This window comes from Solanum pennellii, chromosome 8 (genome assembly GCF_001406875.1).
Source record: "Solanum pennellii chromosome 8, SPENNV200".
Lineage (NCBI taxonomy): Eukaryota > Viridiplantae > Streptophyta > Magnoliopsida > Solanales > Solanaceae > Solanum > Solanum pennellii.
This window is the reverse complement of record NC_028644.1, coordinates 57954023-57968344: the sequence shown is the minus strand read 5'-3', so window position 1 is coordinate 57968344 and position 14322 is coordinate 57954023. Positions and strand designations below refer to the sequence as shown.

At 37.7% G+C, this 14322-nt stretch overlaps 1 protein-coding gene across 1 annotated transcript; it reads right to left on the bottom strand.

The window, feature by feature from the left end:
* Positions 1-11578: 11578 nt before the first annotated feature.
* On the bottom strand, positions 11579-13486 carry LOC107028153 (probable protein phosphatase 2C 72). The gene is made up of 5 exons (XM_015229201.2): positions 13262-13486; positions 12659-12970; positions 12434-12551; positions 12123-12346; positions 11579-12035 (listed from the first exon to the last, which is right to left on the bottom strand). The coding sequence occupies exons 1-5, from the start codon at positions 13448-13450 to the stop codon at positions 11868-11870; spliced, it is 1011 nt and encodes a 336-aa protein (XP_015084687.1). The 5' UTR covers positions 13451-13486; the 3' UTR covers positions 11579-11867.
* Positions 13487-14322: the final 836 nt, after the last annotated feature.

The window sequence follows — 14322 nt, the reverse complement described above, 5'->3', positions numbered from 1 at the left end:
CAAGAAAAATAAAGCTAAATGCATCTTTGAGAGATGTACGAATTGTACCACATCTTCATAATATTATTGAGAAAAAAACTTACTTGATTTTTTTACTGTTTTAATACAAGCGTTTTAATTATTTTTTAAAAGCTTTTTTTATTAAATCACACGTGGCAAATGTTCGCTCCAAATGTACTATGATCGGACACAGAGACTAACTAAGGATTTGAAGACGACGGGTGCACCATCAATGGTAATTCACGATAGTTAAAATATGTACTAAATCAGTGTTTTCAAAAACGCTTTTGGGGCGAGTCCCACGGTGAGTCTCGGTGCGGGGCGTACCAAAAACGCTTCGGATGTAAATTGAAGACGTAGATCCATAAAGCATAAGACCCAATTTTGGGGTGTAACTCGTAAGCTTCGAGCAGAAAATATAAGTAATGGGCGTAATAACGTACGCCTCGAGCGTTTTTAATATTTTAATTTTTTTTTGCTTTAAATCATATTTTTTATTGTTGGTGTAGTAATATTTCTCAAATAATAATTGTAATAAGGTGATGATATCAAAAAGTCGACATGAACTTGTGATTTCTAGTTATATCTAATATTGCAATAAAACTAAAGTGTTTAAGTAATCAAGAAAAGTTTTTGGTAGTTATTTATAGCTACTTAAAGTTTAAGACTTGAAAGCAAGCTAAGTAAAATTGATTTTGATCATAATTTGGCATCACAACTACATCTTCAAGCGAGAATGTGATAAACCAACATGAATATATATCTTTCCGTTTTGTAACCAAGTAAAACATTCTAAGTATATGGATATCTTAATCTTAAATCAAATCTTTATTTTACTAAAGTAAATGTCTTACTCCTTATATTCTTCATTTTATCTCAATGATTCGTCTTCCCAGAGATTATAGATTTATTTTTGTTGAATTTTAAAAGGTGTGAATAAAAAATGAAGAGTTGCAACTTTTATGAAAAGCGTTAAAATATTGTACAATTCATTTTAGTTAGTTACTCATTTTAGTTAACAAAGTTAGTTAATTTGTTATAGAGTTAGTTAGTTCATATTGTAGGAAGATTAAATCACATGTTTTCTACTTCTAGATTTGTATAAGTACTCACTGATTCAGTTGAATACACAAGCTTTACATTTCACAAACTAATAACTCTGTTTCTTCTCTCTCGGATGGTTACCATTATCAGTAGCTTCCATTGTTGAGCTTACTAAAGCTCACAGTGCTGGTAATTCACAGCTTTCTCATGCTATCAGAGCAAGTTCGACTCTGAGATATTCGTCCTCTGTTACGATTTGTTTTTCGTAAGACTTTTCTACTTCTTCTTCTCTTTGCGATTTGTCCATCTTCTCCTTCTTTTGGATCTATGGAAACTGCTCCAATTTCTAGCCAATCTGGTGGTTCCACCAATCAATCTGGTGGTTTAACATCTTTTTCAATTGATCCCAATAGTCCTCTATACATGCATCCTTCTGATAATCCTGGAGTCATGCTCGTACCAGTGCAGTTTACTGGAATTGGTTATCGTTCTTGGCGACGTAGTGTTTTGAGATCATTATCACTCAAAAACAAATTAGGATTCATCAATGGAGATTGCCCACGCCCTCAATCCAATTATCCTTCATATCGTCAATGGAAACGATGCGATGATATTGTTACATCCTGGATTCTTAATTCACTGTCAAAGGAAATTGCGGACAGTGTTGAATTCATCATGAGCTCTGCAAAATTATGCAGGGAGCTCGAAGATCATTATGAACAGACTAACGGGGCAAAATTGTATCAAATTCCGAGGGAATTTCATGATCTATCTCAGGGAACTCTTGACATTACAGGGCATTACACAAATTAAAAAAATTACGGGAAGAACTTAGTACTTTGAGTATCACAGCTCAATGTAGTTGCACTTCTATCTGTGGAGCAAAGGATCTCGTTTATAAAGCTGCAAGATCGAAGGTTGATTCAGTTTCTTATGGGTTTGAATGACATTTATAGTGTAATACGTGGTAGTATAATCATGATGAATCCATTACCCTCTATAGCACAAACTTTCTCTCTTTTGGTTCAAGATGAGCACCAAAGGGAAATTAAACCATCTAATCATTTCAATATGGAGTCTAGTGCATTACATGTTGGATCTGGAAGATCTTCCCAGTCTTACAGAATAGATTTCTGACCAACTCAATCACATAATTCTTCATACAAAGATAGGTTTTGTAACTACTGTAAGAGAACGGGTCATATTATGGAAAAGTGTTATAAACTCTATGGCTATCCATCTGGTTCAAATCCACCTCATAACTCTAGAGCTCCTCCAAAGCCCTCTCAGAATAATTCCAGAGCTCCTCCAAATCCTCCTTAGAGTAAAGGAGCTGGATACAGGACAGTAGCAAATGTTCATTGTGCACAAAATTTGGCTCATGGAAAAGAACCAGTGACAGATCAGAATGAGGAATTATACAATATAAGTCTTACCAAGGATCAGTATGGTCATCTACAGAACATGCTATAAGAACTTCCAACAAGAACATGAAGATGAGGGATCCACCATGAGCTCAGCTCTTGCTAATGGACCAACTGACTTTGCAGGTATTATACTTTGTACATCTTCTATAGATTTTGGTAAACAATCATGCAAATGTTTCAAAAATAGATCTGACTCATGGATTTTGGACTCAGGAACCTCATATCACATGACCTTCAATATATCTCTTTTGCACAACATTACCTTCTTGCCCTATCCATTGTAGTTGAACTACCTAATGGCTATAAGGTTAAGGTGACTCAAATTGGTAGTGTAACATTAGGACCTATGATCAGTTTAGAAAAAGTCTTGTTTGTGCTATCTTTCAAATACAATCTTATCTCTATCCATACTATGATCAGTTAGTTTTAACAAAACTTCTTGTTTTATGCAGGCCCCTTCAATGAAGAGGCCTCTGGTCATTGGTAATGCTAGTGATGGTCTATATTTTCTATGTTCAAATTACTTGAAGAAATCCTTCACTTCTTCTTCATGTAATAGTTTACCTTCCTGCAACAAATGTACTACTTGTGTAGACAATATTTCTTCTTCTAAACAATGTACTTGGACTGTAAAAAATCCTTTATTAGGTGTTCTTTCACACTCTTATGACTATGTATCTGATTCTATTTCTCATATTGATGTTTCTCATATATGCACTAGAAACATTATGTGGCATAATAGGCTGGGGCATGTACCTTTTGTCAAGATGAAGGGTATTTCTACTATTCCTGTTAAATTCTCTTCTAAATAACCATTCATGTGTTCTATATGTCCCATAGCAAGACAGGAAAGACTACCTTTGAAGTCTAGAACCACAACAACTTCTTCATGTTGATATGTGCGGACCATATCACACAGCAACTTACAACAATTTTAAGTATTTCATCACAATTGTGGATGACTTTAGCAGATCAACTTGGACTCATTTACAAAGTTCTAAAAGTAATGCATTGCAGACCTTAAAAACTTTCATTCCAATGGTAGAAAATCAATTTGAAACTACTGTGAAAACAATAAGAACAGACAATGGTCTGGAATTTGTTAATATAGAAACAACCACCTTCTTTCAAACAAAAGGAATTTTTCATCAGAAAACATGCCCCTGCACACCACAACAAAATGGTGTAGTAGATAGAAAACACAAAATTTGCTTGAAACTGCTAGAGCATTGCTTTTTCAATCCAAACTACCTGTTAAGTACTGGGGAGAGTGTATATTGTGTGCTACATACATTATAAACAGACTTTCTTCTACTATACTTAATGATGCATGTCCATAAGAAATTCTATACAAAAAGAAACCTCTTTTACTCTCATATGAGAAGCTTTGGCTGTCTTTGATACCCCACTGTACCCATACCACATAGATCAAAATTTGAACCAAGAACCACTCCTTACATATTTGTTGGATATCATTATGCAACAACAGGGTACAAGGTCCTAGATATGTCCACAAAAAGAATACATGTTTCCAGGGATGTTTTTCATGAAAATATTTTTCCTTTCCAGAATTTTGTTAGTCATGGCACACAAGATAATAAAAAAAAACTGTATCAAATGGTCATAGTGCTACATACAGTCCATCACCTGATCCTATAATGCCTTCAACCTCTCCATCACCTGATTCTATAATGCCTTCGACCTCTCCTTCTAACCCCATTTCTGTTCCCACCATGCATCCAGAACCTAGAAGATCCACTAGAAATCCCAAATTTCCCAGTCACATGCATGATTATGTATATAATATGCCACAACTTAAACCACATAATTCTCAACACCTTAACAACACTGCTACTTCTCTCAAGACTCTTTTCTCCAACCACCAACACATGGATCACAATACTTTAGTTCCTAGTAGTCAAGATCTTGTGAGAAATGTTTGTATTGACAGGGAACCAATTTCATATGAAGAAGCTATAATTGATCCTGCTTGGCAGGTGGCCATGATACAAGAGTTTGGGATTTGGTTCCACTACCTAATGTAAAGAAAGCCATTGGTTATAGATGGGTTTATAAGGTCAAGCACAAGGCAGATGGTAGTATTGAGAGGCTAAAAGCAAGGCTTGTTGTCAAAGGGTACACACAACAGACAGGTATTGATTATACTAAGACTTTCTCCTGTAGTTAAGATGACCACAGTCAGGGCTTTGCTAATCACAACAGTTAAGCAAGGCTGGACTATGTATCAGTTAGACATTAATAATGTCTTCCTCCATGGAGATTTGCATGAGGAAGTTTATATGGAAATACCACCTGGACTTGCAGTTGATGCTCCTAATTTGGTATGTAAATTGAACAAGTCTTTGTATGGACTCAAGTAGGCTAGTAGGCAATGGTATGCCAAGCTCACTGAAGCCTTATGTTCAAGAGGATATGTTCATTCCATGTATGACTATTCCTTGTTTTACAAAAAGAAGGACAATTTGGCTGTTTATGTGGCTGTGTATGTTGATGATATAGTTCTTGTTGAATGCCTTGAATCGGACCCGTTACAAACAGAAAGGACGGGGGTAGCTTAGCACTATATATAGACGCTATGGCAAACCCTATTCTGTAATTCTGTTCTTGCCTCTCCTTAATAAAACTGCTCTCCCTCTTCCCGTGGACGTAGCCAATTTATTGGTGAACCACGTAAATCTGTTGTCTTGTTTTTCGCGTTTATATTTTCTCGTATTATCTCGAATTCCGCATAACAAATTGGTATCAGAGCCTCTCGGTTAATCGGTGTTCTTGGAGAATTCGAGATGTCTGCTTTGAACGTGAAAATCGACAAATTCACAGGGAGGAACAGTTTCAGTTTATGGCAGATCAAGATGCGGGCTTTGTTGAAACAACAAGGTTTCTGGGCGCCGTTGTCGAAAGACAAGAACGCCGTCGTTACTCCTGAGATGGCGATTCTGGAGGAAAAGGCGCATTCGACGATCATGCTGTGTCTCGCGGATGACGTCATCACGGAAGTCTCGGATGAAGAGACTGCTGCTGGTCTGTGGTTGAAGCTGGAGAGTTTGTACATGACAAAATCTCTAACCAACAAGCTGCTTCTGAAACAACGTCTATTCGGTCTACGAATGGCTGAAGGTACACAACTCAGGGAACATTTAGAGCAATTGAATACTTTGTTATTAGAATTGCGTAATATCGATGTGAAGATCGAGGATGAAGATGCTGCCCTGATTCTGTTAGTATCTCTCCCAATGTCGTTTGAGAATTTTGTTCAATCGTTCATTGTTGGGAAAGATACTGTGTCGCTGGAAGAAGTCAGATCGGCCCTTCATAGCAGGGAATTACGGCATAAGGCTAACGGCACAAGTACGGACATACAGCCTTCCGGTCTGTTCACCAGTAGCGGAAAGGGAAGGAAAAACGGCGGAAAGAAAAATAAGCCGATGTCGAAGGGTGCAAAGCCAGATGATGTTTGTAATTACTGCAAGGAGAAGGGACATTGGAAATTTGATTGTCCGAAGAAGAAGAAGCAATCGGAAAAACAATCAGTTTCTGCTGCTGTTGCTGAAGAAGACACCAATTCTGAAGAAGACATTGCCCTAGTTGCGGATGAGCACACTCATCATTCAGATGTGTGGGTTCTCGATTCTGGGGCATCCTATCACATCTGTCCTAGGAGAGAGTGGTTCACGACTTATGAGCAGATAGACGGAGGCAGCATCTCGATGGCCAACAGTTCTGTCTGCAAGGTGGTTGGGACAGGCTCGATCAAGATAAGGACACATGACGGTAGCTTCTGCACATTGAACGAGGTCAGGCACGTTCCATTGATGACGAAAAATCTGATATCTCTCAGTTCTTTGGACAGCAAGGGATTCAGCTGGTCGGGAAAAGATGGAGTCTTGCGGGTCTGGAAGGGTTCAAATCTGATTCTGAAAGGTGTCATGCGTGGTACTTTGTATTTTCTACAAGGTTCCACGGTTACAGGTTCAGCCCATGTTGCATCGTCAGAAGTTCACCAGGAGGATATGACTAAGTTATGGCACATGAGACTTGGTCATATGGGTGAAAGAGGGATGCAAATTCTGTCAAAGGAGGATCTTCTTGCTGGTCATAAGGTTAAAAGCCTAGAGTTTTGTGAACATTGTGTCTTTGGAAAACTACATCGCAACAAGTTTCCAAAAGCCATTCACAGAACAAAAGGCACTCTTGATTATATCCATTCTGATTGCTGGGGTCCATGCCGTGTTGAGTCTTTGGGAGGCTGCAGATTTTTTGTGTCCATGATTGATGACTACTCAAGGATGACTTGGGTGTACATGATGAAGCATAAAAGTGAAGCTTTCCAGAAGTTCAAGGAGTGGAAAATTTTGATGGAAAATCAAACAGGGAAGAAGATCAAGAGGTTGCGAACTGATAATGGGCTGGAATTCTGCTGGTCTGAATTTGATCAATTCTGTAAGGATGAAGGGATTGCTCGACATCGTACAGTCAGAAATACACCACAGCAGAACGGTGTAGCTGAGCGGATGAATCAAACACTTCTGGAGAGAGCAAGGTGCATGCTCTCTAATGCTGGGCTAGATAGAAGATTCTGGGCAGAAGCGGTTAGTACAGCTTGCTACTTGATTAACCGCGGACCACATACAGGCATACAGTGCAAAACACCTATGGAGATGTGGTCAGGAAAAGTTGCTGATTATTCAAATCTGAAAGCTTTTGGTTGTACGGCTTACTATCACGTCAGTGAAGGTAAGTTAGAACCAAGAGCTAAAAAGGGAGTATTTGTGGGCTACGGAGATGGAGTGAAAGGTTTCAGAATCTGGTCTCCAGCAGAAAAGAGGGTTATTATGAGCAGGAACGTTGTCTTTGATGAAAGTTCTCTGCTTAGAACCATTGTGAAGCCTACAACTACGTCAGAAACTGGGAGTCTTGATAAACAGGTGGAGTTTCAAGTCATTCAGAACGAGAGCGATTTGAAAGAACCTGAAGAGGAGGATCAAGAGCCACAGACAGAAACAGATATTCCAGAATCTATGCCATCAGATATCCATCGGAGTATAGCTCAAGATCGGCCAAGGAGGGTTGGAGTTCGTCCACCTACGAGGTATGGTTTTGAGGACATGGTGGGTTATGCACTGCAGGTTGCTGAAGAGGTAGATACATCTGAGCCGTCTACTTACAAAGAAGCCATTTTAAGTTCTGATTCTGAAAAATGGTTTGCCGCTATGGGAGATGAGATGGAGTCCCTACACAAGAATCAGACATGGGATCTGGTCATACAGCCTTCGGGGAGAAAGATTATTACTTGCAAATGGGTTTTCAAGAAGAAGGAAGGGATATCACCAGCAGAAGGAGTCAAGTATAAAGCCAGGGTTGTTGCCAGAGGTTTCAACCAAAGAGAGGGAGTGGACTACAATGAGATCTTCTCACCAGTGGTCAGACATACTTCCATCCGAGTGTTACTAGCGATAGTTACACATCAGAATCTGGAGCTTGAACAACTTGATGTGAAGACAGCGTTTCTACATGGAGAGTTGGAGGAAGAGATATACATGACTCAGCCGGATGGTTTCCAAGTTCCAGGGAAGGAAAATCACGTCTGCAAGTTGAAGAAGTCCTTATATGGACTTAAGCAGTCTCCAAGGCAGTGGTACAAAAGGTTTGACAGCTATATGGTGAAGTTGGGCTATACTCGGAGCTCATATGATTGTTGTGTCTACTACAATAGGCTCAAGGATGATTCATTCATCTATCTGGTGCTTTATGTAGATGATATGCTGATAGCTGCAAAGAAGAAGTATGACATTCAGAAGCTGAAGGGTTTACTTAGTGCTGAGTTTGAGATGAAGGATCTGGGAGCCGCTCGGAAGATTCTAGGGATGGAGATCATTAGAGACAGAGAGAGAAGGAAACTTTTCTTGTCACAGAGAAGCTACATTCAGAAGGTCTTGGCGAGGTTTGGCATGTCTTCATCTAAGCCTATTGATACCCCCAGTGCTGCCAATATCCATCTCACTGCCATGTTCGCTCCACAGTCAGAAGAAGAGAAGGAGTATATGTCACGAGTCCCTTATGCCAGTGCCGTAGGAAGTTTGATGTATGCTATGGTCTGTACAAGGCCAGATTTAGCACATGCAGTCAGTGTAGTGAGCAGATTCATGGGACAACCAGGGAGAGAACATTGGCAGGCTGTGAAGAGAATTTTCCGGTACCTTAGAGGTACATCTGACGTTGGTCTCATTTATGGAGGTGATACTCAGTGCTTGGTTACTGGCTATTCTGATTCTGACTATGCTGGAGATGTTGACACAAGAAGATCGATGACTGGCTATGTGTTTACCCTTGGAGGATCTGTCGTCAGTTGGAAGGCAACTTTGCAACCTACAGTGACTTTGTCTACTACGGAAGCGGAGTACATGGCCTTGACAGAGGCTGCAAAAGAAGGGATTTGGCTGAAAGGGCTGGTTAGTGATCTTGGTCTGCATCATGATCAGGCTACGGTGTATTGTGACAGTTTGAGCGCAATTTGTCTAGCCAAGGATCAAGTCCATCATGAGAGAACCAAGCATATTGACGTAAGGTATCATTTTCTGAGAAGTGAGAAGAGAATCAAGGTGAAGAAAGTAGGAACTGCTGATAATCCTGCTGATATGTTCACAAAGCCGGTTCCACAGAGCAAGTTTCAACACTGTTTGGACTTGCTCAACATCAGAAGCTGTTAATTGCCCTGCGGGGCAACTCTGAGGAAGAGGGGGAGGCCTGGCACTATCATAGTGCGTCTGAAGAATCTGTTCGGAGAATTCAAGTCAAGGTGGAGATTTGTTGAATGCCTTGAATCGGACCCGTTACAAACAGAAAGGACGGGGGTCTCGCTGATTATTCTGTATGTTGGGCCCAAGCCTGTTAGGGCGTAGCTTAGCACTATATATAGACGCTATGGCAAACCCTATTCTGTAATTCTGTTCTTGCCTCTCCTTAATAAAACTGCTCTCCCTCTTCCCGTGGACGTAGCCAATTTATTGGTGAACCACGTAAATCTGTTGTCTTGTTTTTCGCGTTTATATTTTCTCGTATTATCTCGAATTCCGCATAACAGTTCTCACAGGAACAGATGCTATTGAAATAGCAGACTTGAAAGTCTATCTTCATAACAGATTTAAGATCAAGGATTTGGGACTGTTGCATTACTTTTTGGGTATGGAAGTACTTCACACAGATCATGGAGTTATAATTTTATAGAAAAAGTTTGTTCTTGACATGTTAAAGAGTATGATTGCTTATAAATAAGTTCTTTGGCTTCTCCTCTTGATCCCAATGTCAAATTGAAAGCAAAGGAAGGCAAAGTTCTTAGTGATCGAACCTACTATACGAAGCTGGTTGGCAAACTGAATTTTCTCACAAACACAAGACTTGATATTGCATTTAGTGTTCAACATTCGAGTCGATTCATGCAAGATCCTAGAGAGCCTCATTTACAAGCTGCTTTTCATCTTCTGAGATATTTAAAGTCTGATCCTACACTGGGCTTATTTCTCTCTAAAGATGTTGATTTTACTATTAAGGGGTATTGTGATTCAGATTGGGCATCTTGTCCAGATTCTAGGAAGTCTGTTAGTGGTTTCTTAGTGTTGTTAGGAGGTAGTCCAATCAGTTGGAAGTCAATGAAACAAGAAATCATTTCTTTATCATCTGCAGAAGCTGAGTACAGATCTCTCAGAAAATAGTTGGAGAATTGGTGTGGCTGAGTAGGTTACTTACTGAACTAGATGTTCCTTTTTCAAAACCTATTTCAGTTTTCTGTGATAGTCAGTCTGTATTACATATAGCCAAGAATCCTGTTTTTCACGAAAGGACCAAACATATTGAGGTCGACTGCCATTATGTGAGACATATATTGCAGCAAGGACTTATTTCTTTGCATCACATTGCTACACATGACCAGTTGGCTGATATCTTAACCAAGGCTTTGACAGGGATTAAACAATCTTGCATTCTTAGCAAGTTAGCAGTGTTGTTCTCGCTTCCAACTTGAGAGGGGTGTTAAAATATTGTACAGTTCATTTTTAGTTAGTTACTCATTTTAGTTAACAAAGTTAGTTAATTTGTTATAGAGTTAGTTAGTTCATATTGTACAAAGATTAAATCACATGTTTTCTACTTCTAGATTTGTATAAGTACCCACTGATTCAGTTGAATACACAAGCTTTGCATTTCACAAATTAATAACTCTGTTTCTTCTCTCTCGAATGGTTACCATTATCAATAGCTTCCATTGTTGAGCTTACTAAAGCTCACAGTGCTAGTAATTCACAGCTTTCTCAGTTGCGAGTAGACTTTTATGAAAGGTGACGACCTTTCCGAAAGATTGTGACTTTTTCAAAGGTTTGTGACCTTTGCGGTAAGGCACAATAAGAACTTTTTTGCAATACCCTTTGTTTTCTATAAATTGAGGAATTTTCTCTCATTTTAAAAATAGAATATATGGACTTCTTCTTCTTCTAGTTCTAATTCAAGTATTGTAAGTGTATTTTACTGTCGTTGAGTGGCTCGCTGACACCAGCATTTTGGGTATCCATACACTGGTGATTGAGATCATTCTATCTTGAGAGGACATATTCCATTTTAAACATTGGATATTAGAGGGGATTAATTTTCTTAAGGGCATACTGTGTATTCAGTGGGCTTGATCTTCTTTCTATTTTCCAAATTCTGGTATGTGTTACAAATTTTAGATTTATGAATTAATTTCAGTTCTTCACTGGTTCATTTAACTTTGGTAACTTCGTATTTCTGTAAAGTTTGTTGGAATTAGTAAGATTCTTTAAACACAAATTAACAACAATTCTTCTTTAAGAAAAATATTTCATATATTTTTTTTCTAATCTGATTCTGATTCTAGTTTCTCCACTAGTTTTAATTTTCTACTTGTGAAAATGTTCTTAAACTTTGTTTTCTTACCAAGTTTTTCAAAGTTTTGTTCTAAGTATGTTAGGAATATAAGATGAACAACAATTTTAATGCTAGCTAAACATTAAAATTAAACGGTAAGCGCGGGAATATAAGAACAACTAATATTGATAAATAAATTCATATGTTCGAGATAGGTTATGACTTATTTTTCTTAGACTTCAAAATTTCTTTTAAATTTTCACACAGTGAAAACATCTCACATTTACTTATGGCAATAAAAGTTGCATACATCCAAGAGAACCAGCTATCAACAGTTCTTGATAGAATCTTCATATTTTGTTGTATTAAGTTTGATTGACCATATATACTAGTACGAATTATAATGGCATTCAAAAGTGCATCAAACATCTGACATAATTTCGGCGATTGCAAGAAAAGCCAGTATTTGCTCAAGTATTAGTTTTCGGAGAACACACGTTGTTATTGCAAGAACAAGCAGATGACAGTGCTGTCGTCTCTCTTGCTGTTTGGAAACTTCTGTTCCCATGCATCTAAAGAAGCTTGTACTACTGCCTCTGCCGCTGCTGCTGCATTATTTGCTGCACACACTATGGAAACGACTTGATCGTTGCTCAGCACATCCCACACCTATTTTTATTTAAAATGAAAATAAACATGTCAAGTCTTGTAGAAACAGAACAAAATATACTAGTACATAGTTGAAAATAGGCTTACCCCATCAGTTGCTAGAACAAGAAACTGGTCATTTGGTGAAATGTGGTGATAAGAAACATCAGGCTTGGAGATTACGCCATAGTTTTTCAACATGAAATCTCCAAAAGCTCGCGACATGGCCAATCCAGGAACATCTTCATGTGGTAACCACACTCTTTGTATATGTGGTTCTTCCTTCAATGCAAGAACTCTGCCATCACAGTTCCTTATTCTTTCTGCTTCAGCTGTATGCATCAAACAGTTTACGATTAGGCACAATTTGGAACTCAAGTACAAGTGTGTCATGTCAATATTACGAAAAGAAGTCTTACAAGGCAGGCTAGGCTTCAAATCAGTAGTTAACTGAACAGCCTCAATTACTCCCTCCTCTGTCTTTCTTCCTAGTACAGCTCGAGAATCACCAAGATTCGCGATAATCAAATCATCATCCTATAACCAATGAAGTTCTAATTAGATTCTCCATTCTCCATTCTCCAAACTACAAAATGAAATTTTTGATTTTTTAATGATCAAAGAAGAACTTTTTTTTTCGTTACCTGTCTTATAGCAACGACAGCAGTTGTTCCACTACATGAACAATCCAATTTCTCAAGACTTTTAATATCTCTATCCATCACCTTAAAGGAACTCAAATACGCGTCTTTCCACTTATTAAAATTCTTACTCTTCACTGATTCCTCATCGACAAGTTCAAAATTTTGTTTCGGAGAAGTAATCTTTGGCAAAGAAAGTATATACTTCAGCAGCAAAGACGGCAACTTATTCATAACAAACTTACTAACTACTTGTCCATTTTTCCCGTGCCCATCGAAAACTCCACCAAAAACTCCATTTTCTACACCATATCCCTGCCATAAAAAGGAAAGTTTCCATCTTTATACACCCCATGTAATAAAAAAGGTATAATACATAAATACGACTCTTAACTTAGCATCAGCTGACAACTATGAACTTTAACTACTGATATCCCATGTATGATGTCATGTAGGACACGTGTGTCTAATTGTTCAATTTTATTAAATTTTTATTTGTACAGACTCAAAGTTGGAGGGCAAGTTATCGACTGAAACCAAGTTAAGGGTCATGTTTACGCATTATATCAATGAAAAACTAAGTAAACATGTTGCAAAATGACAAACCTGATAGAGAATAGCAGAATCTTGATTGATTCCTTTATTTCCTTGTTGAGAAAAAACAGAACCAATTACACATTGGTTCTCATTAATGTTGTTATCATCATAATGAACAACATTTTCATTACCAAAATCAACAGGTTGAATCTCAAAAGATGTCGACGATATACAACTAACGAGTCCACAGATACCCATATTATTATCGACTGCTCTTTGTTTTTCTAGTTTGTGGTTCCTATAGTATCATGTATATATAAAGGAATATTAGAGCTTTCAAAAGAGTTGAAAATGGGATTAATAAATTGAATAAAGAGTAAAATAATGTAGTAATGGCTCCAAGAGGATTCCAAAAAGTCATTGAGATGCAATAATAGACTTGTTAATTGTATTTTATTGTTGTATATTACCTTAAGATTCATTTCAAGGGCCAATTGAGTTGTTTTTTTGTAGAATCTCCACACGCAAATTTTAATTAGTATTATAAATTACAGGTAGGTTTTGCTGGCCCCAACTTGATGTTTAAGAAAATTATTGTTACATTGCTTGAAAAATTAGTGTACTTAGCTCTGGTTAATTATGAGCTATTCTTAGAATAATCCTAGTACATCAATTGGTTGGCTCTCTAAATTTCTTATTGGTGAGGGTTCGATTCTTCACGTTGTAATCCCCTCTCATTTCCACTTCCCCTATCCCCAGACTGAAGAAAAAAGAAGCTATTTTTTTACTTTATTTTTTTTCGAAAATGTGTGAAGATTCTTTTTTTAAAAAAGAGAGAAGTATTGAAAATATCCATGAACTTGGCAAAAATTATTAGTTTCACCTATTGATAATCTTAAAAACACTATTCTACTAATTGACTAACTGAACTTACTAACTCCTGATCTGCTACATGACATAACAAGTAATTTTTAATTCTCGTAAAAATATGAGACTCTTAATAAAAAGACGAGAGCAGTTTTGAAAATACCCCTAAACTTGGCGAAAAGTTGGAATTGTATTTCACTCATAGTGCAAGATCGGATGTGTATTTATATTCAGTTAGTCAAGTAAAAAATATTTTTACGGTT

Bases quoted from the DNA above. Each gene is read 5' to 3' on its own strand.
- LOC107028153 (XM_015229201.2), bottom strand. From the start codon at position 13,450: ATGGGTATCTGTGGACTCGTTAGTTGTATATCGTCGACATCTTTTGAG. The intron at 12,347-12,433 runs GTAAGACTTCTT...TGATGCATACAG, and splicing joins TTTGAAGCCTAGCCTGCCTT to CTGAAGCAGAAAGAATAAGG. The intron at 12,036-12,122 runs GTAAGCCTATTT...AAATAAAAATAG, and splicing joins TTGTTCTAGCAACTGATGGG to GTGTGGGATGTGCTGAGCAA.